This window comes from Poeciliopsis prolifica, unplaced genomic scaffold (genome assembly GCF_027474105.1).
Source record: "Poeciliopsis prolifica strain line A6 unplaced genomic scaffold, Auburn_PproV2 SCAFFOLD005, whole genome shotgun sequence".
NCBI lineage: Eukaryota > Metazoa > Chordata > Actinopteri > Cyprinodontiformes > Poeciliidae > Poeciliopsis > Poeciliopsis prolifica.
The window spans coordinates 15,733,762-15,759,456 of NW_026562380.1; the positions used below are offsets into that span (position 1 = coordinate 15,733,762).

At 38.3% G+C, this 25,695-nt stretch overlaps 1 protein-coding gene across 2 annotated transcripts in view; it reads left to right on the forward strand.

Moving 5' to 3' along the window:
- Positions 1-24,957, forward strand: part of srbd1 (S1 RNA binding domain 1) — a 45,989-nt gene extending 21,032 nt beyond the window's left edge. For both annotated transcript variants that reach the window (XM_055030214.1, XM_055030215.1), the window contains exons 15-21: positions 51-142; positions 3,212-3,294; positions 13,343-13,449; positions 14,513-14,680; positions 16,370-16,510; positions 22,675-22,859; positions 24,192-24,957. In XM_055030214.1, coding sequence (XP_054886189.1) covers positions 51-142; positions 3,212-3,294; positions 13,343-13,449; positions 14,513-14,680; positions 16,370-16,510; positions 22,675-22,859; positions 24,192-24,484 — 1,069 coding nt within the window. In that variant the 3' untranslated portion in view covers positions 24,485-24,957. The remainder of the gene's footprint in view (positions 1-50; positions 143-3,211; positions 3,295-13,342; positions 13,450-14,512; positions 14,681-16,369; positions 16,511-22,674; positions 22,860-24,191) is intronic.
- The last annotated feature ends 738 nt before the right edge of the window (positions 24,958-25,695 follow it).

The following is a 25,695-nucleotide window of genomic DNA, read 5'->3' on the forward strand; positions in this document are numbered from 1 at the left end:
TCACTCTCATTTTTTTCTCACTTGGTTTTTTTTCTAAATCCTTTAAACAGCATAACCAATGAGGCCGGGGCATCCATCTACAGTGTGAGTCCTGAGGCCATCAAAGAAATGCCAGACTTGGATCCAAACCTTCGGAGTGCAGGTAGGATTACTTTAATTTCAGAACTAATCTCTAATTTTGATAAGACTCAGATTTTCCACAATTGTTAGTTTTATAACCAATATTGCATTTTGAAATATATTGGTGTTTGTTTTAAATAATTAAGTTAGTGGCTTAATTTGTTTTGTTTTTTGTCATAAAGAACATGTAGAAGAAATATATCAGTGTGTCATATTTTAATAGGATCTGTGTATAATGTATAATACCCCTTCATTTTTTATGTGCAAAGGCAGGCCTCAGCAATGTTCTGGGTTCGATACCCAGTCTTGGCCATTTCTGTTCCTGTCAAATTATTGTTCAATAATGGCTACCAGTGCCAAAGAAATCTTTGAAAAAAGAAGAAAAACACTAAACAGGGTCCCTGCAAAGTGCTGAACACTTTAAAAAGTTAAATAGCCTGTGGTAAATCAGTGTTTTGGAATGCTTCAAATTGTTCACAATGTTCAAGAACAAACACTGCAATATATTAAAAGACTGCAGATTATTGTCAAAATGAACACACCATGTAAATCTCTTAGCTTTTTTAAAATGTATCTAAAACAACAGCAGTGTGACGTTTTTAAAAGTTTTTAACCACTCCCCAGCCCCACCCAAACTTTTTAAGTCCCTTAGATTCAGGCATCATGTTGATATCACATTGAAGTACAACAAACATAGTTTCCATCATGGGCTTCTGAGAAAAACACAACATTGGATAACAAATTTTGTCTAAATTTTTAGAAATCTTATGGTAGTCTTTCCTCTAAAAGTGGACAAAAACTGAGACTTTTTGACTCTTGGTAAAAGAAAGAAAAAGTTTAATATTTTTTTAAAATCTGTCATTATGTTGCAAAATTTGAGCCAGTTTGTAATCGAAGTTGGTCAAGTGTCATTTTACTAAAGGTTTGAAACATTGAATAATCACTTTTTTTAACTATCTGCAAAGCAGCCAGACAATAATAATAATTTTCCATACAATAATATTCCTATTCATTTTAAATTGAATGAGACCAATGCTTTTTTCTGAAACAAAACACACTAAAACAGATGTAAAAAAAAAAACACTGAATGTTCACTCACTGCCACCTGCAAAGTTAGTTAATGAATAAAAAAATAACTCAAAATGCATCACGCTGATTGGCTTTCAGTGAGCGTGTCAATGACATGCTCAGTCTTTCGAATTAGATATTTATTAATAATTTATTGTGGTTAAGTTTATTCTTAACTCCTCAAAATCTTGCTTGTGACACAAACCAGCAAAAGAGAAAGAAATAGCATTTATTCTCCATTACTATTTCAACGATACAATTTAAATTATGGTTTAAATTGTATTGTAGCCTAATCAAGCTCCCCCATGCATCATCAGCACAACGTCCCCAGTCATTACACCGGATGTTGTGACTACGTTCAGTTGTTGGTAGTGTGGTTTTCAGGATATGAAATATTAATAAAACGAAAGAAAAGAAAAGAAAAAAAAACTTTGTGTTTCAGAGAACAAATGTTTCTAGCAGACCTTTTCTTTAACAAGCATAAATCAAGCCACATTATTTCTTACAAAGTTTCTGTTGTTGGCTGTACTTACACCCACATTTATTTCTTGACAAAAAATGATAGTTTGAAACCGATGTGTTGATCCATTTCATTTTTCAATGCTGTTTTAAAGCAGCTGCCTTTAACTCAGTTGTTCATGGTGGCCTCGCCTTCTACTTTTGCTCTTCCTGCTCTCTTCAAGTTAATTTTTGTTGTAGTTCATGACACATAAACCATGCTGCACACCATAAAAAACTCAAATAATTTTAGTTTGACAGAAAAAAAATAAAATAAAGATGCAGTACACCACTCAGCATCACTTTCCCCATGAAAAATCAAGCGTGTCTCTCTCTTTCCATGCCTCGATGTGTCTGATGAGGCTTGTCATCTTGCTGTACTTTGGCTCATAAACTTTTAATAAATGTTGGGGAGTTTCACCGCTCTCCATTTCCAAATCAACTCCTCACAGAGGGAGAAATGGGCGGAGAGTCGGGGAAACAGGATAGATGGAAAGTGTATGTGGAGGGTTCTGCTGGTGTACTGAGCAAGGTTAGGTTTGAAACTTCATCCCTGTCTAAATATTATCTCAGGCAGCAGCCTCCTGCCACAGCCAGAAGAGAGAGAAGAGCCATTGATTCCAGATATACTCCCTCCACTGCATCTCATCCTCCTCTTGCTCTTTATCTTTTCCGCCTCCGAGATATGAATCGGACACATCTCATGCCGACTTACACTCACGCCAACCTCGGAAATTCAAACATGTACTTTAGTGCCTGCATTTAAAAAGTGCTTTGGAAAGGGAATTAAAGACAGGACAAACTGAATTGTGTAATTTAAATAGAATACATTGCATTTTAAATTCCATATCTGCTTTTTTATTTTTGTTCATTTACAAGTTGAAATTACTGTTTTAAATTATTTTGTTTCGGTGGAATGTTTTAAATAATTTATTTAAAAATAAACCATACAAGTTTAATATATTTTCTCACTAAGGAATATAAAATGGAACACATTAGCAACATTTTTATGGATTAAGCCTATAACTTGTCTGCAACTGATATAGTGGCTATTCTCATTTTTGCCATTTTTTCCCCCTCATTTCTTTGCATTAACTGCATAATCATTTAATTTAGCAGTTGCAAGATGATGTTAAAAGCTACTTTGGTTGATGCAGACTGTAGATGTTTGTGTGCTACATTTCATTATGAGCCTGCAAGCTCTGGATAATACAAATTAGTGGTTTAAGGGTTCATGTCTTCGCTGTCCATCAGGATGCTAAATGTCGAGTGCAGAGGCTCATCCTAAACGGCTGCTTTAATTATTATTATTGGGGGGCGGAGGACTCACAATTAGGTTGGGCTTGCCTTCAGGGAAGTTCTCTATTATGCGGATGATTAGCATATTCAGTCATTATAAATAATGTGGTTTTGCATACTTAGCTGTTAAGTCGTGTTGCAAGTTTACACAAAACACAACTGTGACATTCTCATGAGAAATATGACTTCCTAATATGTCTTTGGCTGCACACACATTTTATTTTAGTGTCTATTGGAAGACGCGTCCAAGACCCACTGGCTGAACTCGTGAAGATTGATCCAAAACACATTGGCATTGGAACGTATCAGGTGAGCCTTTTATTTTATTTCACTTTGTGTGTGTGCGTGTGTGTGTGTGTGTGTGTGTGTGTGTGTGTGTGTATATATATATATATATATCTATATATATATATATATATATATATATATAACAATTAAACAAGGTCTTCATTTTGTTTTTTGCTAATTTCATAATGTCTTTGTTTTTTTAAATCTATGCTCTTTGGCCTGCTCTTTCAGTTTGTGCACGAATTTCATGCTCAAATTAGACATTTAAATTTCTGCCAATTTTAAAAAAGCAATATGACGAAGACTAAATTATTTAGTTCAGCCATGACACATATAAGAGCTTTAGTTTCTGCTGCCTCTTGTCCTTGTTTGTCTCAGAGTTTGTGAACCTGAAACAACACAAAAGCTGAGTTCACTACATGTCGCACTGCGGCTTCAATTCCCAGGAACTATGAATTCAATGTCTGTAGATCCAGGAAAGAAGACATGAAAGAATAGAAAACAAGCCAAGAACCTTGGATGGCATAGCAGTCATGACTCATTGTTGTGCCTTCCAGCTAAACATGGTGAAATTTGAGTCATTTAATGATAAGACAGTTGACTCCATCTTTAAAATGTTTAATTAAAAAAAAATCAGTTGGCAAGATATAAGGTGTAAAAGATGTGCTCCTTCAGCAAACAACAATGTTAAATGTGCAGAATTCCTGTTTGTGAGGATGTGAAGCTCATTTGAACATTGAGCTGTGATGCGAGAAAGGATGTTTTTTTTTTGTGCTGCAAGGCAGAGTAAGAACGAAGATGAAAACTCTGTTTGACTTTTTGATTAAACAATGAACAAACAAATAACTTACAAAACTGTTAAGTATAATTTTTATTATTATTAATTATGATGCTGACATTTTTCCAGATGAATCTACTAAAAACAAAAATATTTGTTACATTTGACTGTGATTGGGCATCGGTTAATCAAATACAATAAAAACTAAACTTTTTCATAAATGCATCAAAAATAGTCACTCTTCCAAGTTTTTTCCATATAAATATCTTTAGAATAAAACACCAGAATCTGCAGACTTCACCTCAAGGAAAACAAGAACTTAACATCGGCTTGGTGCAAGGCCTGATTGGTGCAGCTCTATTTTTGTTATATGTAGGCACTACGAAGAGCCCCAGTGGAAAACCACTTCATGATACAAGAGGGAAAATAGAAGTGAGAGTTAGCAAAGACAGCAGATGGTGACAAAAGTTAAAGGCACAGGGAATGAGCGGAAGAAGCTAAAACGGACATTTGAGTGAAAGGAGCAGGTCAGGTTGTGCGGGTGCATGCGTGTGCGTGTGTGTGTATGTGTGTGTGTCTTGGAGAGCGTGTTAGGTCACAGGCCCTTGTCTCTCATCACATTCTGCCGGGCTCTCTTGGGTGCCCACAGTTCTGCACTTTTCGCTCTCAGATCATGTGACTGGGTCAACAAATGATAATATAACAGAGTAAATAAACTCTTGGTGCTGACAGATATGAGATGGGACATCAGTTTAACCTGCATGTGTGCTCACACAAACACTTTTACACACTTTGCCTCCCTGTTTCTTCTCACAGTTAGCAGGTAAAAATGTATGCACATAAATGCATGTGTAATACATAACTAAGTGTTTCTTGTTTTTCTTTTTTTTTGGATACGTGTGAAAAAAAGTGAGCTCATGGCTACGTTTTCTTTTGTGCGATCCATGGCATTTTGAGGTTTCTTAAAGTTTATTTCTCCAAGACCCAGAAAGCATAAGGGCAGATGTAACTCTAGACAGCTGGCACAGCATGCGCTCTCTCTCTAACTCTGCTGAGCCAGTGAGTGACAGCTCTGAGAGAAAGGCGGAAATGAGCTGTGGGCTAAAGAAGTGAAGCCCATTAAATTCAGATTGGGTGTAAGTTTGGTGTGGGAACATTATTTTCACTGCAGCACCCCTGGTTTAAAGGTCTCGCTGGATATTAAAGGTCTTAGATGGCATGGTTAAATCTGCAGCACGTGATACTCCTTTCCTCAATATTCATTTTAACAGATAAATTTAGGACAGTTAAATTAACACATTTCAAAGTAGCTTTTTGCTCCTTTTATTGATCGGAGTAGACCTGAAAATAACTCTGTCACTTGCTTGTGATTGTGGTGCTTGGTTAACAGTTGGGCAATCCCTACAGCGGTGGAACTAATTGCTACTGAAAAACACACACAAAGGCACACACTGCTGTGTAAGAAAACATTACCCACCTGCCGGATATTAAAGAAACTGTCAGTCTTCTCTTTACAGCTTTCAGACATTCCCTCATTCTTGATTTTTGATCTGTATTTTCATGTTTGTGCCCGATGACTGATGTTCATCTGTCAAATACCAGGGTTTTAAATTAGATAAGCAGAATTGTTTTTGTCTTTTCGACTATTCTCTTATAACAAAGACGAACATGAATAATGACAGAGTGGCCACAAACTTAATCCAGCGATCCAGTGAACATTGTGAGCTTAAAGACCTGAAAAGTCAAAGCCAGTTCTTCATCAAAGCACATGTTCTTCCACAGAAAAAAAGCAAAATTGCTTTAAGATTTCTTTCACGCCTGCACTCTTTGGTCCATTTCAATCAAACTATAGTTTGTCTGCCTGGAAAGTCTGGTTCATTTGAGGAGGTGTGAATGCTCAATCAACCAAAAATGCAAACTTTGGTTGACGTAAAAACTATGACTTGGTTCAGCTGAAATGGAAATAGACATTTCAGCTGAAATGTCTATTTCAGCTGAAAATATAAATTACAATATGCATGTAATTTATAGACTTATTATATTATTTGCTAGTAGCCCTTACACAAATGAAGTACAGTAAGAGTTTTCTATCCCAAGGAGAAGAGCTGCTACACAAGATGATAGGAAAAGGTGGTGATTTCTTGTAGTGGAGTTCAGTAAATTTGCAGAACTAGCTTCACTTTAGTTCAGCGCTGAAAGGAAGTTATGAGATCAATGGCTTATACTTAACCAGAGTGTTTATAAGTTAGTTATATCCTGTTTGTAACTCTGTCAGTTTCATTTTTCTATGTAGTATCCACAATAAATATAATAATATGAATATAAAATAATATATAACGTATTACAGATGGTCAAGAAGTATAGAGAGCTGGTGGACTTCTTTGTGTCAAGGTGACAATCATCTTGAATATAAACAAAACAAGTGAGCTGATAATAGATTTCAGATGAAATAGGACTAGATCAAACCCTATTTCCATTATTGGAGACAAAGTGGAGCTGGTCGAGGAAAATAAACACCTCGCTGTTCATCTGGATAGCAGATTGGACTGGAGACACAACAGTGAAGACGTCTACAAGAAGGGAGAGATCAGACTGTTCTGTTCTGGGGTCGAATGGAACCTCTGGAGATGATGGTGCAAAAGAGAATTTTATATAAAATCAACAAATTCTGGACAAACCGGACCATCCTCTTTATGAGAAACAGAGTGCCTTCAGTCAGAGGCTTCTTCACAACCACTGTAATACACTCCGCTACAGGAGACACAGCCATCAGCATCAACAGCAACTCTGAAGAGCCTTGAATAATATGAGTTACAACAACATTTAATGTCCTTCTTAGATCAATAAACTATTCTTAAATGAATATTTTTTGCTCTGCAGACGATTTAAAGTGATAGAGGCTTCTTAAATTCTGATGTAATCAAGTTTTCAGCCAGTTGCACAAGAAGCAGAACAACTCACCCACCACTTCCTTTCCCACTTAAAAATAGGAGTGAAAAATTTATGTGAGTGTATCAAGCTTAAAGCACTCACTTTCTCATTTGCGACTCTTAAAACTTAATAATAGCTCACACTTAATTCACCAGGTAAATGCATGCTGGCAGCATCTGTGTAGCTTTTAGCAACACAAACCTCTTTGACAAGATAATTGTGTTTTAACCTGGTAAGACCTTGCACACACTCTTGAAGTCAGAGCTTGCACAAAAAATTGTGCTGCCTCTTTAGTAGGAACACAAGATGTGTGAGAAGGAAGTCAAAGTTTGGGTGAAGCAGCAACAAATTTGACTGCAACCAACCAACTTGAGTTCTTGATAGGACAGATTTTCGGAAAAGAACCGAGGCTTTCCCGTTTGACAGTTACCATTTTATTTCCACCTAACCAAATCCGTAGCAAAACACACTTCTGCCAAATTTCAAGGCCCAAAATTGTCCGAAATATTGCGTTTTTTGTTGGGGGGGTTTTATGTACGTTGTGCAAGTGATGTCACTTTCACCATGGAGCACCCTGTTTCTCTCCTACGTGGGCGCTTACCATCATACAGCTTTGATTGACGGAGCCTGGAGGGGAGATAGGAGCAGACAGAGCAGCTGGTAAAAGGAAGAGTGATAAATAAAGGCTTAAAGTGACTGATGGTTCCTGCTTTGACTTTTTGAGGCATGGGAAAAAAAACAAGCTCTCAAGAGATGATCAGTTACACAAGTTCCTAATTGCATACTCCTATTATTCTAATTATTTCCTTGTGACACGTCCCGGCATGATCGGTGTGATTTTTATTGAGCTTTTAATTTGATTTTTATTAAGCTTTTAATATGCAAATTCATTGCTGTTGCAATAAATTTGCATCGATTTTTGCTAAGTTTAAAATACTTTTGGTAGCTGTTTTCCTGCCTTTCCTCTTCATTATGTTTTCATTCACATATTTTTCTGATAGATTTTATTTTTCTTTAAACCTGTGGTTGAAAATCATCACCATCAGAAACCCTTTGCTCAGCAGATTTAAAAGGCCCTGCTGGATTTAATAATAAACATTTGTTTAGGATTTGAAGAGTTAGAATTTTAAATTAGGATCATTTGGTAGGAGGAAGGCAAAATTCGAAAAATATATTGCTTATTATATTACAGTGTAATAAAGAGCAGGTAACCTACTTTATTTCAGTCTCTATTTCTGTGCATCCATTTTTTGGGTGTTTGCGGTGTGTTTTGTGTTGATACATGGTGAAATACCTTTCATTAATCATCAGGTGAAAATGATACGACGGCAATGCGATGTCTTTGTGATTTTAGCAACATCTGTCAGAAATGCCCAGCAGCGATATTTCCCACTTCCTGCAAAACAATCACCTAGACATGCACATGCATGCATACGCCAACAGACAAAATCCTGCTCTCCAGACTACATGCCTAAAATAGTATAAGTTGTGCTTCCCGATACTTTATACAAGCCCTAAAGAAGTTGTCAGTCATGCAGAGTGTGAACGCCAGATAACCCCTGTGAGAGCTAGTTCGCTTGAACGCAATTCATGTAATCAGGTAAATGTGTGACAGAAGTTAGCGACATGTTTGGCAATAGCATGTCACACTAAGTACATTTAAAATATGTCGAATTTCTCTCCTCTTATGGTCACATCTCTTCATTGTGGCAAATGTTCCACATTTCCAGACACAAGCTCACCTTTTATCAGGCAACCTAACACCTCTGGATGTTTTGGCATAAATTACAGTTTGCATCGTGCATAGAGCAGCATGCAGGTGTAAGCGTTATTTAAACTCTTTTTCTGAAGCAGCTACAATTGAGAATTGACTTAAATCAAGGAAAATGAAAGGCAATTTTTGTAAGAAAAGATTTTTGTTAATAATTTGTAGAAAATGTAGAAAAATGTTTCATATACTTATTACATATGATAAAACATATCAATATATTTCTAAACTAATTGAAATAACTATCCTGGGCTCCAGAACTTGACCCCTTGGATGAAACGTCCAAAAGTTGAATAATGATTTCTGAACCTACTTTTCTGCATTCCCCTCCACGCAGCCGGAGTTGCAAAACAAGGAAATAAATTCCTTATGTTGAAAGCAATGAAAAGACCTGAAATGAAATGTGATCCCCAGGTTTGAAATCATTTTTACAGTTAGCCTTCCATCATTACTTCCTTTAGGCTCTTTGCAAATGCAGTCACTCTGGCTCCAGAGTTCTTCCATTTGCTTAACTCTTGGTGACAAGATTCATGGTTTCTTAGTTAGCTGTCGGCCTTACGACTTCTGCCATCTTTGTCCATCAACACCTCGACTTTTAGCAGTTACTTTTGCGCCCCTTTTTCCCCTCTTGAGTTTCCCCCTCTGTGTTTCTTTGTAAGAGGTGGCTTTATATGTACATGCTTCTTGTTAGGCAGCGCGCCACAGAAGAAGGACGTTGATGTTTTTCAGCCTCTCGGTGAAATACCGAGAAAGTGAAAAGTTTATTTTGGTTTTCTGTCCTTTTCTCAGCATTTTTCACCTTTCATGCCTTTTTCTCTCTTTCTCACTCGCTCTCTGATTGACATGTGGTAACTCAGCAGAGTTTTAGCACTTGTGGTGCAGACAGAAGCACTTTGTTGAAGTGTATTGGTAAGCTGACTTGAGCTGGTTTTTGGGCCAATGCAAACATGACCTTCACACATAGGGATCCAGTCCATTGGTTCTGGATTAGCATGAGGTTTTGGCTTTGGCAGGTGGAACCAACTAAAGCTTTGCAAATCTATCTTATTGATTTCGGAGTCATTTTTTTTCTGGCTTTCAATTCTAATAAAAAATACACCAATAGAGGAAAAACACAAAAACTTGAAAATAAACAGGAATGTGGCATAATATGTTCCTGCAATGAAACTGAAGAGGAGCCAATGTTCCTAATTCTACCTCATATGATCTATTTATGGCAGATATGTTTTTATCATTATTGTTATTTATTACAGACCACTAATTCAGCATAACTGTTTTTCAACTTTGAACAATTTCACATTCTGCTGTGGTGCAACCACAAATTTAATGGTATTTTTTGTAACAGCACAAAGTTGTGTCAAGTTGTGAAGTGTGAAAAAAGGTCAGATGGCTTTCACGCTTTGTACAAATTGAAAAGCAGAAACAATATTTCTTTGATTTGCATTTACTAGTTGCATCAGATATAGCTAGAAGTATTCTTCAGCGATTCCTCTGTCAGCTTTGCACTAATTGAGCCTGAAATTCTTGGCCATTTTTCTTTGCAAAACAGCTGAAGCTCCGTCAGGTTGGATGGGGAACAGATTGTAAATTGGGCTTAGGCTTTATGTTGTTTTTCCTTTGGAAGCCAAAACTCCACTCCAGCTTTTACGTCCGACACGTTTTCCTTTAGGATTGCCCTTTTCTTACCTCTTTTCATCAATTTGATCAGATTCCTGGTCCCTGGTGAAGAAGGCATTTCCACAGCATAGCACTGTCACCACCATGTGAATTGTGAGGTGATAGATTTCATGCAAAATCCCAGTAGAATGCACCGAAGTTTCCAATTACAAAATCCCAAAATGTGACAAAGTGGCTGTGAAAGGTTTTGCAAGGCACTGTAAATAGTGTAACTTAACATTTGAAATGAATATAGAAGGACAGTTTCTTGGATACTGGTTGATGACTTTAAAACTGGGGATATATACATATAATTAGACCAGTTTTAAAATCACTAAAAAATTTTGAGCATGGTAAAACCAGATAAATGATGGTTCTGGTCATTTTCTTTTTTCTCCCATCAGTTTTTAATTATTGAAAATGAATTGTAGTGTATGATTAGGGTTAATCCTAAGCAACTGATACCTTTTTAGGCAATTAACTCCCATCTGCATTTGAGCCAAGTGTGTAAAAAGATGTAGCGAGATCTGTGTGCAATTATAATACCTTTCTTTCATTCTCTCATGGAGCTCATTTGAGTAGAAATATGAGAACAGATTTACTGAAGGTTCAACCTCTCCATGGTGCTCACACCTTCAACTTTCTCGTGTGAAAAAAATTCTTTTCTGGTGTGACATTACAGGTGATTTCCTCTCCATCCTGTCCGACTATCTCTGACTCTTGTCTCTTTCTATGCGCCCTGAGCAGGAAGTCATAAATCTTTCAATTCTACCTTTGTGGGAAGTCTTGTTCAGACAGTTCACTTTATTATCTTCAAAATGCTTCCAGTGATGCATAGCTTTAAAAGTGTGAAATTAGTTTTCTTCTGTCTATGTTTTGTTTACTTGGATTGTGGTTTATACTAATATGAGAGGCTGAACAGGGCATCTCCAAAAGTAACTACAGAGTGAAGATCATTTTGACATTAACTGTGAATAAATAATGATGAACAAATGTGCAAAAATGCAGTACTTTATACTCTTGTAATAACGTTATAATACACTGACTGTTACAATTTTAATGATGTAGTCAATGTCTTTGTTGCTTTGCTGGTATAGCTACTTGTTGTGCACCTTGTCATGCTGTTTTGCTGGTCTGCTCTTTCATAAACCTGGTATTATTTGGGTAAGTAGCTGGAGTTTCTGCTCAGAAAGCCAACCTGTAAGCGTTTCATTGGACATGATGTTCAAAGCATCATATCCAATGAAACCGGAGTTCCTTAGTAAGAGTGATGAGTGAAGCTTGACATTTTTAAAATTTTGATGTACCTTGTTGACTTATGTTAACTGGGAAAACCCAAAAACATGAACTGTTTAATACGAAGCTGTAGAGTTATCAGTGATTTTTACAGTTAATTTCATTATCCATGGCAGATATTAACGACGTTTGTGAGAAGAACGTATACATTGTTATGAAACTACAAATTCATGTCTAGCTTTTAATACATAAATAAATAAGTTAATTACAAAGCAGTCAAATAGTCTCGAAACCAAGCATTACCCCGAGGAGTTACATGTGTTCTCATATTTATTGGTACCTCCGGCTGACTCGCCCTCCCTCTTTGTCCCCGTCTTGTCCATTGCTGACAGAGAAGGGTGTGTGCTTCTGTTGTTATCTGTTTACAAGTCAGTGTTTGTTCAGGGCTCGATCATGTTACAGGGAAACTCACGCTGCTCTCCGGCACATTTATACACACGACACACAAAACTCATGCATGTGGACACTGCCACGGCGACACACAGATACGACGGCCCAACAGGAGTTCACTTTAGAGCGTCAGCTAATCCTCAAGCAGCTGCTGAGGCATCAGACTCCAGCTGCAGCACTTGAAAACTGTCCCACTGTTTGGTACTTAGTATTGCTGCTTTATCTCATAGGATTTATTTTTCTTTGTCATTTTTACTGCTTAATTTGTGATCATCTTCAACATTTTTGAGTGTGAACAATAGCTTTTTGTCCTTTGGGACATTTAATGCCAAATATCTAAACCTCCGTTTGAAACACTCTGTTGCTGCCTTGCCAACCAATTATTTAAAGTAATTTCCTATTCTCTTTATTAGTTGTTTGACTATTTAATAATAATAAAAAAAAACCTTAGCTGTAGTAAGTTGCTCATTCATTTTTTAATTTATCATGCATCAAAATTATTACATTCCCTAATATTAGATTGGGGATAAAAAATAAATCTAAATCAGAAAATATGGAGTTATCGGGAAATAACATAAGGCAGGTTACTTATTGTCATAAATAATTAAAGGAGGAACTCACCAAGAGAAAAAGATCCACTGTGGTTAAGGAGATGAGTATTAAAATAGTTAATCATTTGTTTACATGTTGGTGTGAAATAGATTTTTTTTTAAATTGCTGCTTGCATTGTTACTGTGTTGAAAAATTTATAATAATAATTATCCATCAGTTAAAAACACCTACAGGCGGGCTTCTGCCTTACACAGCACCCTTCTCTTCCTCCTCTCCCACTCACTCCTACAGACTAGGGGCAGCAGCAATTAGCAAACACCTGGTGGAACTGTGCACCTGCTGAGCTCGTCATACAAACTACTTCTTAGTTTAACACTCTTAGGAGTAGTTGTAAACGGCATAATGAGAAGCATTGTTGCGATGATGTGCTGAAGACAGAGTGTTGGAGAGAATAGGAGCTTCTTAGTGTCAGAATTTCAACGTGTTAAATTGCAAAGATATATACAGCACTTTTGTAACGACTCAAGGTAACAGAGTTACTTGATTGTGCTATAAAATGGCACTATGTGCTTGGAAAATACATAATACCAACCCTTTAAATGAAATCTTCAACTGTTTGGTCCAAGTACATCAAGAGAAGTACACTGCACTATCACAACTCTTATTTTAAGCTCTTTTTTGCAAACGTGTTGTTTTAGCATGACGTGTCAGCTGGAGCTCTGAAGGCAGCGCTGGATGGAGTGGTGGAGGAGTGTGTGAGTTTTGTGGGAGTGGACATCAACATCTGCTCTGAGACACTAATGAGGTAACTCACACACAGAGCATTCATGCAGCGCTGCATCTTCTGGAAACATGAAGCTAATGCACACTGCACAAGGTGTTTGATTATCAGTCGCTTGATAACCATAGCAGATCTTTGTGAAACATCATGAAGACATCTTTGAACATTTGTCAGAGGTAGGTGTAGGTTTTTGTGTGTGTGGATCATCTTATTTGTATGCGCTTCATCTCAATCCTCTGACATACTTTCCCTTCGCACTCACAACATCGCAAACCTTCACTGACGCCCATGAACAGACTTGGTGATTAATGCACGCACACACAAGCGGCGTGCCAGCTTTTCTATTTAGACTAATGCTTCACACCCTGGCCCCACTTACAGGGCTGACTGGAGTCAGCTGAGGGGATTAGGAAAGTCTGCTCACAGAAAGAAAAGCATAAACATACGCAAAAAAAAAAAAATACATGAAAACTGCTTGTAGAGCATTGCAGAATACACACTTGCAGCGCTTTTTGCTGTCACATGCTCGTAAACCAGAATTGGAGGAAAAAAGCAGCTATTTTACAGTTAACAGCTAAGAAAGCTAGCATGAGCCTCGCTGCAGCCATCAGGTCATCTGTTTACCTGTCTGCTCTGCTAGTGAACTTTTTCCATTTCTGCCGTCAGAAAAGTAACACACAGTAACACACAGACGTGTTGATGACTGAGGTGGTATGTGGAGTGTTGACACAGCTCTGTGTTTTAGAGTAAGTGACTCGCTATGGGCATTAGCAGCGTCAACCTAATTGAGTTTCAAATTGCTTTGCTCTTTTTCTCAGCCATAGTGGCTCAAATATACTCAGTATCATGGAGTGTGTGTTTCTGGTGTTGTGGGTTTAAAGGGCCAGGTCATAGTCATGTATTCCACAATGTTTACAACTCTTTGTTAGGAAGACGTAGATATCGCTTTCGGTTTTTAAGCTTAACTTAAGAAGCTCCATTGTACAATAAATTACAGAATTAAACAAAGATAAATGCAGAGTTTCAAAGAAGCTAATCAGACGGGTGCTGTGAGACATTTTTCTGTTAAGTTTGTTTCCTTCTGTAGGCATGTAGCAGGGCTGAACGCAGGCAGAGCTCGGAGCATCTCAGAGTGGAGAGAGAAGAACGGTCCGTTCATCAACAGGGAGCAACTCAAACTGGTCAAAGGCATGGGACCAAAGAGCTACCAACAGTGTGCCGGCTTCATCAGGATCAACCCTCAAACTCTAAACAGGTGAACACAGATTTATATGCAGAAAACACACACACGAATTAAATAAATAAAATAAAACACAAAAAGATGTTTTTGCTTACTAAGTTAAAGTTATTGGAAAGATTTTGTGAAATTCAAAGCGTTCATGAAAGCTAGTTAAGAAAATAACTAATAAGAAAATATGGACCAATACTGATATCTGATGTTGACATTGCTATTATGGTTGACATTTGCCAATATATTATATATATTTTACTACCAAGAGTTTAGCTGAATCACCTGCATCATCGTCACATGACCAACCAAATAGCACATGACCAATTTCCTGCACTCACCCTCCAGAAACGAACTTCAACACAATGAAATTAAGTATTAGTTGTTAATATTGGCCCATTTTACTTATTGGGCTGATAACAATATTTTAAGAAGAGACTAATTTCAGCTAATGTGTCATGCATTCCTATATTTTGATGTGGTCAATTACAATTCAGCTGAGGACCTATTTGTTTATAATGTACATTCAAGAACCAACAGTTGATCCTCAGTGTCTTCCAACTCATAAGACAAAGAGATGACATCAAACAAACAAGAAAAAAATTATCTTTTTAGACAAGTTCAAAAGCCAGGGAATAGAAATTGTCTTAAAAATATCTAATAAAGTAAAATTTCTAATATGCAGGTGTAATTTATCCTCTATGTCTCAAACTAGACCTAAAATAGAGGCCACTGCAACCATCCAGGTAAGAAAGAAGGATGACCTAGGTGAGCTTTCCAAGGTTATTAAAAGAAATAAGCGGAGGCACTTTGCAATCATTCCTTACTGAAAAAGTTTGCTTCATGGACAGCATTGATGTATAAGATTTTGAGTTTTTTACCAGAAAAACTTGCAGATTGTTAGCAAATGATTATCCTCATTTAGTCTCTATGGAGATTTAGTTTCACTCACCCCTGAACATCTTCTAAATGCTGAAAGCAGTGTATCAAAGAAAACCTGGCATCACACTTTGTTGGGATGTAAACCCGACCATCATCAGATGCATTACAGTGACATGCAAAAAAATAAATGCTTAAAATAAATATTAGATATAAATGTGTTTGAAAGTAATGTCCAAGCACTAAAATAATCTTTATTTGAAATAACTCTGCTGTGAACAGCAGCCTGATAGCAAGAAAATGCCTACAAATAATAATGGATATGTTGTGAAGCTATATCGACACAACACGAATTCATTTCCTGATCTTAGGAGTTATTTTGTGTTTCCTTTTTAGATAATTTTTATATTATGTGTAATAGATCAACAAAATGGTCAAAATCAATAACTGGAATTAAAATTTGTGAAAACAGTGCCCATGTCCATTGAAAAAAAAAAAAGAAAGTCTACAGTATATTCTTACAATGAAAGTGGCCGAAGCTGCAGCATTATATTACAAACTAAGCATTCTGAGGTTTAGTGGTTTCTGCTCAAATAATTACTTGAGTTCATATGAAAATATAAAGCGAACCATTTAGTGTCTGACACAGCCAAGGGAGATCTGAGCTCTGTGCAAAACATCAGCAGATTTAACATCTGAAATCTGCTGACTGTGAATTTTATTGAAGCAATATTCAGACGTCCAGATCTGTGGTTTAGCCGAACAAAAGTTTCTTCTCTTGCACTTGATTTGAAAGGTGTGTAGCACATTTGAAATGCATGTGTTTTCGTCAAACAGTGCCAAGCTGTCGCCACCGTGTGCACCAGAGAATCCAGCACCTAAGAAGAGCAAAGGGAAGGCGGGTTGCAGCATACCGACCTCATTAAACCCGCTGGACCAAACCTGCATTCACCCCGAGTCCTACCATGTAGCGCAGAGGTACGGCCCACACAAACACTCACCATCGCACACCCACCACTTGTTCAGCAGCAAACCCCACTGGCCAGGCATGTTCAGACAAAGATGGAGCTGATTTTAACACTGTCTCATATGGTGCTGGTTATAGCGGTGGAGGACTCTGATTTGATTTACGCAGACATGGGATACAAGAAAGGAGGCGTTGGCTTTCCGCATGTGCATGGCGGCGTGTGTCCTTGTGTGAGAAGTGATTGTTCGAGCTGCTGATGCTGTTATCAAAAGCACATTGAACATCTGCCGCAGAAAGCCGTGCGCGCGCGTGTATGTGTTTGTGGTGTTTAAGCCCTTTCTCCTGCAGCTGTAGTCACTCAACTGTGTTTAGTCTACATACGTTCTGACACTAGTGGCTTTAAGAATTACTCCACTCATGTTGATGCGTCTTTAATCGCCCTGGTACATGTGTGGGATGGTGTGTGTCTCTCTGCACACACATGGAGATGGACTGCTTTATGAAATCTTTTCCCTGTCGATTCTGTTTCAGCCAAGGCGCTATTCTCCTTTTGTTATTTAGCACACAATTGGTCCAGTTTTATGCTAATTTTCTGCACTATATATTCACACTTCTGTCTCGTGCTGAATACTACAGCTTGAAAAATTAAGTTTTATTCTTTCATGCTTTTCTGCCTGACAGATATCTCCCTCTCTTGAACTCTGAATAGTTTGTTTTCTTTCTTTCCCAGCGGTGTTTATTATCTTGGCTCCGTAAGGTGCCCGTCTCCTGCTGAATTAAAATGAAAACTTTTACCTAGAGAAGTTGGGAGCGCATAGAGGAATCACACTGTTTCTGCAAACGTTTAAAAAAGAACAAAAAAAAAAGCAAATAATTTAAAGACACAAACAAGGGGGAAGCGTGGGCATTTATATGTTCTGAGATCTTCACATTTAAGAAAAAAACAGGGAAGAAAAAGTGACTTTGCATTTAAGGAACTTATATTTGTGTTACATTTAGCTCCTAAAACTGCTTTCATCAGCTTTATGTGTACAAAGTGTATTAAATTGATACGTATTAGCTCCTCTGCTACGATGTTTAGATTGTTTCCTCTCTAGTTCTGTTTATTGTCACAATACTGAAATCCAAGCCTTGAAAATTCAATTGCAGTTATAATTAATAAAAAATAAAGCAAAATAAAAAACATTTGGGCAATGGAATTTATAATTTATAACTTTTGAAAATTGCACCAAAGAATTGCTAACTATGCGTGTCGTATATACTTAGATAACTGGTGCCACACAAAGCAGAAAGAATGAAGTTGATTCACTGGAGTTAAACACTATTATGGACCTGCAAACACTGACAAAGATGCTAAGCATCTTAAAGACTTTGTAAAATGTGAATCTGTTTTTTATGCATATTAGATCAGATGTTCAGTTAAATTCCTTGATCTCCTAGAGAATACTAGTATAATTACACTAGTTTAATTTATGCTGTTCATATTTAATGTCCCTATGAGTGAATACTCACGTAGTCTCACTTAGTCTCTCTTAGATCAGGGTCTAAGCTGGATCTCGGGTTCCAAACTGGGATCACAGTTTACTGTACGGTAATCCTTTCAGCATTTGAAAGTGTAGCAGATTTTGCAGTAGAGCTGAAGTTGATGTACCAGATAAAAAACAAAACAAAACTGTGAAACAACCCTTTTTTTGCATCTTAGAATTGGAAGCTAACTTGACAGTGAAGCCCAACCATGTAAATAAATGTTTTGCATTGAAATATTAAGAAAATTCAACAACTCTTAAGAGTAAAATGTTTGACTTTTAAGTCTAGTGAAGCAATGAAGTATTAACTGGAAAGTATGTGGAAGTCCTGGAAGCTGATTGGGCGACCTGGCAGCTGATAATCGTGATGCAACCGTATCTATAAGATCTCCTGCTCTTCTATTCACCTACAGCCGATGAAATATGCAGGCTTGGGAGGGAGCGTTGTGAAGGAACGCTGTGAGCGTGTATGTAAGCATTCATGTGTGTTGTGTCTTTATGGTTTATACGGAATATCATGTTCATCACATTAGAGGAACTAAATCCTCCATTACTGCTCACAGCCCACACATCAGCCGCCTTTCTGAAACCATATACCCACACATGCAAAACGCATAAACACAAACGCGCAGACACATTTTGTCCACCTTTCCTTTATAAATTACGTTTGCTTGTGCAAGAAGTGAAGCCTCACTCTTCGGATTGTTAATATTTATCTTCAGAAGAGAAGGGAGTTTAACATGTTCTTTTTGTCGTTTTTAATACATCTGTTAACAGGCTGTCGCAAAATTTTTGAGTCAGATCCAGTGTTGCAGTAATAGTAGTAGGAATCTGGCACCAGTCTGCTGAATATTTCCCTGATAAGTAACAGTCGGGGCCCGATATTTCTCCAACACAAGGCAGAGCGGGTCCTTGCTCTGCGCCTGGATAAAATCTACCATCACTGCCCACCCAGCCCCCTGTTCACACACACACACACACCCACACACACACACACACACACACCACCTACATGCACTGTGGTGGTAATAATTATTAAGGCTAATAGCTGTGCAAGCCTCTGGATTTCCAGTCTCCCTTAAATACTAACATACATCGCTGAAAAATGAGATGACCAATGGGAACACACACTTATTGGCAGCAGCCACTATCACTCATCTGGGCCTTTTTTTTCCTTAGATTTTACTTGAAAACTGATATTCTGCTCTCTGTATCTATTTGGATGTTTATCATTTTTAGATTAGAAGTTGAGAAAAGCTCGCTAATATGACAGGAAGAGGATGGAAAATAGTTCAACACAAACAATTCATCTTTTACAGTGTGTCGGCTATGAACTTGAAAGCATTTTTATTGTGAACTGCCAACTAAAAGTTAATTTATGTGTAATATCTCAATACAAAGACTGTTGTTCTCGTTGTCTATTGGCTTTGAATTCTTTTGAAAAATATTATATGTATCACAGTACTTAATAAACCTTTAGATTACGGTGAAAAATAGTGTCTCCTTCAAGTGTACATTTAGTTAAAACAACATTTCTTGCATAGTTTTTGTAGGAAAACTTTATTTTAAAAATGCAGTTGTCCCTAGTTCAGTTCCCATCCCTGAACCATTTGCTGAATGTCTTCCTCTTCTTGTATTTGCTCTTCTTCCTGTCCATCTACTATTGAATAAAGGCCAATAAAACCAAACAACCTCTAAAGTAATAAACCCCATCTGTACAACCAGGACTACAACCAAACATATTTTTATTTTCCGCAAATAAAAACAAGCTGAAGTTCTTGGAAAAAGGAGAAATCCAATTAGAGAAAATTTTAGTCATGTGGAAAGGTGGGGAAGTTGGAAAAGTAAACAATGGGATCTAATTTTCTTAAAGGTCAGGAAGTGAATGATTCTTTGTCCTCACCATGATGTGGAGGTCTTGTTTTTCAAGTGGAGATTCTGTTCACACCCAATAAAGTAGGCATATTTTTTGAGGAATTGAATCTGTTCATCTTTCTAGATCCAAAACATAAGATGGCTTTTGGATATTAAAGTTGTACAATGTCCTAAATTTTGGGGGCCAATTTTGTTGTTTTTTTTTCTTCTTCTTCCTTTATTTTCCTATTATAATTTCTTAACAGCAAAGGCGGGATATTGGACTCCATTTTCCTGAAAAGTTTAATAAACCCTTAAGCTAGAGGCTTTTGGACCAATTCAAGAAAACACCAAGACCTGGTCGGAAGGAATGAGTTCACATTTGGGAATGTTTCACATTTGACGACACAATGAAGAAATTTTGCAAGTTAGATTGTTGCTCTGCTTAAATTACGACTCAGATTTTTTACTTTATGAGGAATCCTGTGTGTAATTTGTAAACAATGCACATCCAAATCCTATTGCGAAAAGTGCAGTTCTGAAAGATAACTTACTCTGACGGGCATGATTGAACTATAATTTTTGGTCATTTTACTTTAATAAAATGACTAGAGGTGACTAAAAACTAAATAATATTTATGAAAAATAGAGTCTGACGAAAATGAATAACCATGTGTTAAATTTAACTTGCGTATCTTGTGTTTCTTGAGATAAATCGACCGAGGCCGACAAAATGTGCCCTGCTGAGCTTGAAACATACATATTCAGTTTCCTGTCCCTCCCTGGCTGCCGTCCCTGACTCCGTCTCCGTCTCCCACTCGCTAAGCCACCAAGATGAAACCATTTCTCTTTCTGTCGGGGAAAGATGAGAAGCTTAGACAGAAAAACGAGCGTTCACCTCGGTGTTAGACACAGCTCGGTCCTGAGGTCTTCGTTTTTTTCTGTTTTTTTTTTTTCTAAGCCATTTCTGGCACATATTCTGCTAACTATTTTTTAGTCGTGTGGTTTACTGATGTTGACAGATTGATTCAGCTCGAATCCCCTCCACCAGTCACTGAAATTCAGTGGCAGAGCCTTCTCAGCTCACAAGTGACTCATAGAAACCTTTATGCACAGCACAGTCACTGTCCCCTCTCTTGCCAATTGAGCATTTCTGAGGAGCATTGTACATGAATCAACTTTGTGTGAACGTATATATGTGTGTGCGTCCACCTGTTCCGTCCATCACGGGGTGGACAGCTGCAGAGTCTTTTTGGCGTCAGTCTACCAGTAAGCGACATCCATCACTGGTCCACAAATGAACACATGCATTCACGTCCATCACCAGCTGTGCCCAGTGTCCGCTGTAAATAATATACGCAGTGTGGGCACAATCCTCCCACAGCCACACTTATCTCATTCTTCCATTACTTATTTTGTGCTACTTTGGATATAGGGACACTTTGTCACTTTGTCTGTTTAACTTGCAGAGCAGCTAATTAGTTTGGATTTATATTTCAAGCTCTAACTTGGAGCGACCGTCTAGACATTATGGTGTGAGGCATCATGGTTGGATAAAATTATACAAGCGCCGCGGGTTGGCAGGCTCGCTGTCCAATCCCAGCACAGCGGAGGCAGTGTCCAGAGACTAGGTGTCAGGGCGTTTACAGCCCGTTGTGGATGCACCTGATTTACCAAGGCATAAATAAAATGTGTTTTTGGAAATGGAAAAGCACCTCAGCAGCTGATGATTACTAACACTCTCCGTCTTTAACTGGATTTCCTTTCAGTGGGAGACTATTTCTGTTGATTTAAGTCATTTTATTCAACTTCCCTTCCTGGTTTTTTCAGGAGAGGAAATATTTGAGCGTACAGGAACTGTTGGGCTTGTTACAGTCGCCTCTCTGAGGCTCATAATGGCTTCTGATTTTATTTTTTTTGTGCATAAAACGAGATTCTCGAAATGTTTAAAGGCTTTCACTTCAGGGACGGATACATGGTTTCAGAAAGTTCATCTCCTATCACCAGGTGTTCTGGCGTTTATAAATCCTTCTCGTGGTTCAGCAATTCAGGAGGTTAATGTCTTCATTTTGGCTGCACCATCTCAAGCATGTTTGGCAGTCATTCTGACCGCTACAAGGTGTCCAAGTTTAGTACTTTTGCTAAATGAATTACTGAACAAACATCTCTTACAAAGGAGTTTACTGTAGAAGTCTTAGTGATTGTTCTTCTGCAGCTTTACAAAACTAAGCCTAAACTCCTGTCCTGCTTTAAGAACAATTAGTATTTCATCACTACTTGTTCAACATTTAAGACATCCAAGATTTAGAGATGCACCAAGAAATCGACTGGCAACTGAAATCCTACAATTTTTAAATTGACCGGCCACAACCCACTGCAGGCCAGTTGGAGACGCACAAAAAAAACAAAACCTGATCAGTAAACAAATTTTATCTAAGCTTCAACAGGTGATACTGACAGCAATACTCTACAAGGAAGAAGGCGTTAGTGCAGAAAAAAGTCAAAGTGAGATACTTTAAAAATGAAAGTCAGTGGAAACGAACAGAAAACTGTATTTCATCTGTTCATCCAGCTGACTTCAGTAGATTCACGGAGGAATATGACAGCAAAGGTTTTGCTCAGTTTTTATATTTTTTTGAGATTCATCCCATCTTTTCAGACATCTTCAGGGTTGATAAGAAATAATAATAAAGACAATTGAACTTTTTTTTTGTTCAGTTAAATTTGTTCTTATCACAAATCCAATTAACTAACCGCTAATCACATTGTTTTTTCCTTAAATCTTTTCTATCCAGGTTTCTGTCTCTCGTGGGTGGGATTGTGGACCAAATAGGCAGTGCGTGTTTGAAACACTGCGTAGAGAGCAAGGTCAACACGAGTTGTATTGAGGAACTGGCCAAGAAAGTGGACACCACCCCAGAGACTCTCAAACTCATCATCGACGGCCTGACGCAGCCCCCAGGCTTTGACATACGACAAAGTAAGTGTTTTTCTGCTCACACCAACACAACTCACTCAGCTTGTTTAAAAACACGGAGACAGGCAATAAAGATCTGGATAAATAGTGTTTGTTTGTACTTTATGTTGGCCCGCTTCACACAATAATCGTCTTTTTTTTTTATTATTATTTGCAACTGTCACTAACTGAGCTGGACTTTCTCCCGACAGTTCTGCTGTTCAAAATCTTGTGCAAAAACCTCAATTCTGGGCACAGAAACCTCTATGTTGGATCATACAAAAGTTGATTGTCACTTTTCTGCAATCTAGCCGTCAGAGTAACTTCTGCTAGTTTCTCATCTTTCTGTCGTAATGTCTTTTACAGCTCCCCACCAGCTAACAGAAAATCAAAGCTGTGTTTGTCCTCCTTTGTGAATGTTTTGCTACTTATAACACACACTGACTGACTTTTCTAGCCTGGACTATAATAGCCTTGTCTTGGCAGCGTAACTCGATAGGTTCTGACAGTGCTGCGGCTTCCTCTCTGCAACCCAACAGTCCAGTCGGTGTCTTTTTGACAGCGTGTGATGGGTCCAGCAGACTCTGCTGCTGGACGGAGTGTGCGGCAAGCGCAAATGCAGCAAAAGATGTTTTTCTGCTTAGCTCCAGGCTCTTGAGTTCAGGCGCACGTAAACAGCCTCCGATTTAGTCCTGCTGTTACACAATAAAAAAAAGAAATGGATTTAAATATTATTTTTACGGTCAGATTGTGAGAGATAAACAGTAGGTGAGTTATTTCAGGAAAGGCATTTATTTCAACACTCAATAACAAAGCAAATACTTTTATGTTTTTTAGCTAGGGATTTGGATTGGATATGCCACTTAGCATCGGCCAACTCTCCAAAAGAAGAAGAAAAAATAAAAAATTAAAGAGCAGAACTCAGAGGTTCACTTTGGGGTTGGCCCTATTCGGTTGCAGTACACTTTGCTTGGCCTCCTAGCCAGAGCTCAGCTGAATAAACAGATGGGCTGAAGCTACCGCATAAAATCAGGGGTTTGAAGTGGAATAATTGTACTGGCTATTTCCTGGATTGCAAGCCCTCGTTGTTTGTGTTAATGATACTGAAAGGAAAACAGATCCTGTGCCTGGCTCCGTGGAAATACGGGTGGACAGAATGCTGAGAAATGTAGGAGTGTTGTATGTAGACACAGGTGTTGGGTTACCCCTGGTATTGTGTGGTAGCTATTATTTTTCTTCATTCTCCCCCATTCCGCCGCACACAGATTGACCAGCCACTACACTTATTTGGCCCCAGCTCCTACAAGTGTGCCAGCTTTTCTACATCCTCTCCTTTGACTTCCTTCTTCTTGGCAGATTTTGGGCAGGCGGACTTTAAGCGGGGCATCGTGTCGATGAGCGATCTGCGGGTCGGTGCCGTGCTCACAGGCCGAGTGGACAACACAACTCTGTTCGGCGCTTTCGTAGACATCGGCGTCGGCCGCGCCGGCCTCATCCATAAAAGCCACATCACCCTGGACAAGCTGCCCGCCAGTCAACGCCGCCGCAGCCTGGCACTGGGCCCCGGGGAGAGGGTGGAGGTCCGGGTCCTCAACGTCGACGCTCAGAGAGGACGCATCGGGCTGGACCTGATTAGGGTCCTCCAATAGATTCAGCGGTTCCTTTAAAGAATACTCCACACTTGCACTGTGCCTGTCACTTGAAGTTACACGCAAACCAGTGTGAGAGACAAACCATCTCCAGATGTTTACAGAAACATTGGACACAAAGTGGCTCGCTGCTTTTGAGTAGAGCTAATATATATTATTTATGGGAACGGTTCGAGATGTTTTGCAATCGTTACATATTTCAGTGCCTGTTGGTGGCGGCTGTGATGCACAATGATTGATAATTTAGCACAAGTTCAGCTAATTACACAGGTTAGTGAGTCAGATGACAAGTGAAATTTATAATTAGCACGTTAGCTGTGATGCTAATAGTGTCATACTTGAATGTAATTGAGATTAGTATTCACAAACTCACGCAGAACAAAAAAATTGTAGTCCTGATTTCTTTTTTTTTGTGTGTGTTTCGTTTTGTCTTACTCTCAGTAATTAGCCAATAAATATTTCTCTTTACTCCATGTTGACCGTTTCTGATCTGACTTGCCGTCCAGTGCTGATTAGATTTTAAAGTGGAGTTGAAGTTTATGTGCACTCATCATGGCCATTGACATCACATTGTTTTTGGGCTTTTCCTGGTGTCCTTTGAAATATGGATTCAGCTTCAACTTCACTGACATGTAAAAAAATCAGACGCACCAGTTTGAGCTGATCCGAGATTTTCTCTCCCCAAACATGGCAACAAAAAAAAAAATAGACATAAAAGTTAAAATATCTGCTGCATTGGCGAGTTGTTCCATGACCACAGCTTCTGGCTTAATTACGCCTGAATATTTGATCGCTGCTCTGGTTAGATTATTATTATTATGATTATGTTTTTAATTAGCCGGCTCTGTACCTAGCTTTTAACCGAGTTCTGATAATTTGGAAGATCAACAGTTTAATAGGGTTGAGTTGGTATGAAACAACAAACTTGAGTTGAACGGGAGAAAATTTGTGTAATGCAGCAGAAAAAAAAAAAACTGCTTTTGGTCCAAGTTTTGATTACAGAAAAAGAGAAAAATATGTAAAGATAAAATAGGTGGGGGCATGTGGCTTTGATGGAGCGGGCAGGGGGAGGAGGATGCATCACAGAAGACGACGCTGTTTCTGACTCTAGCGGAGCCTGGAGGCTTTTTAGGCAACATCCCAGACACAATTATTCTCTGATACACAAACGCCCTAATCAGCTGCTTCAAAATTAATCCCAGACTCCCCAT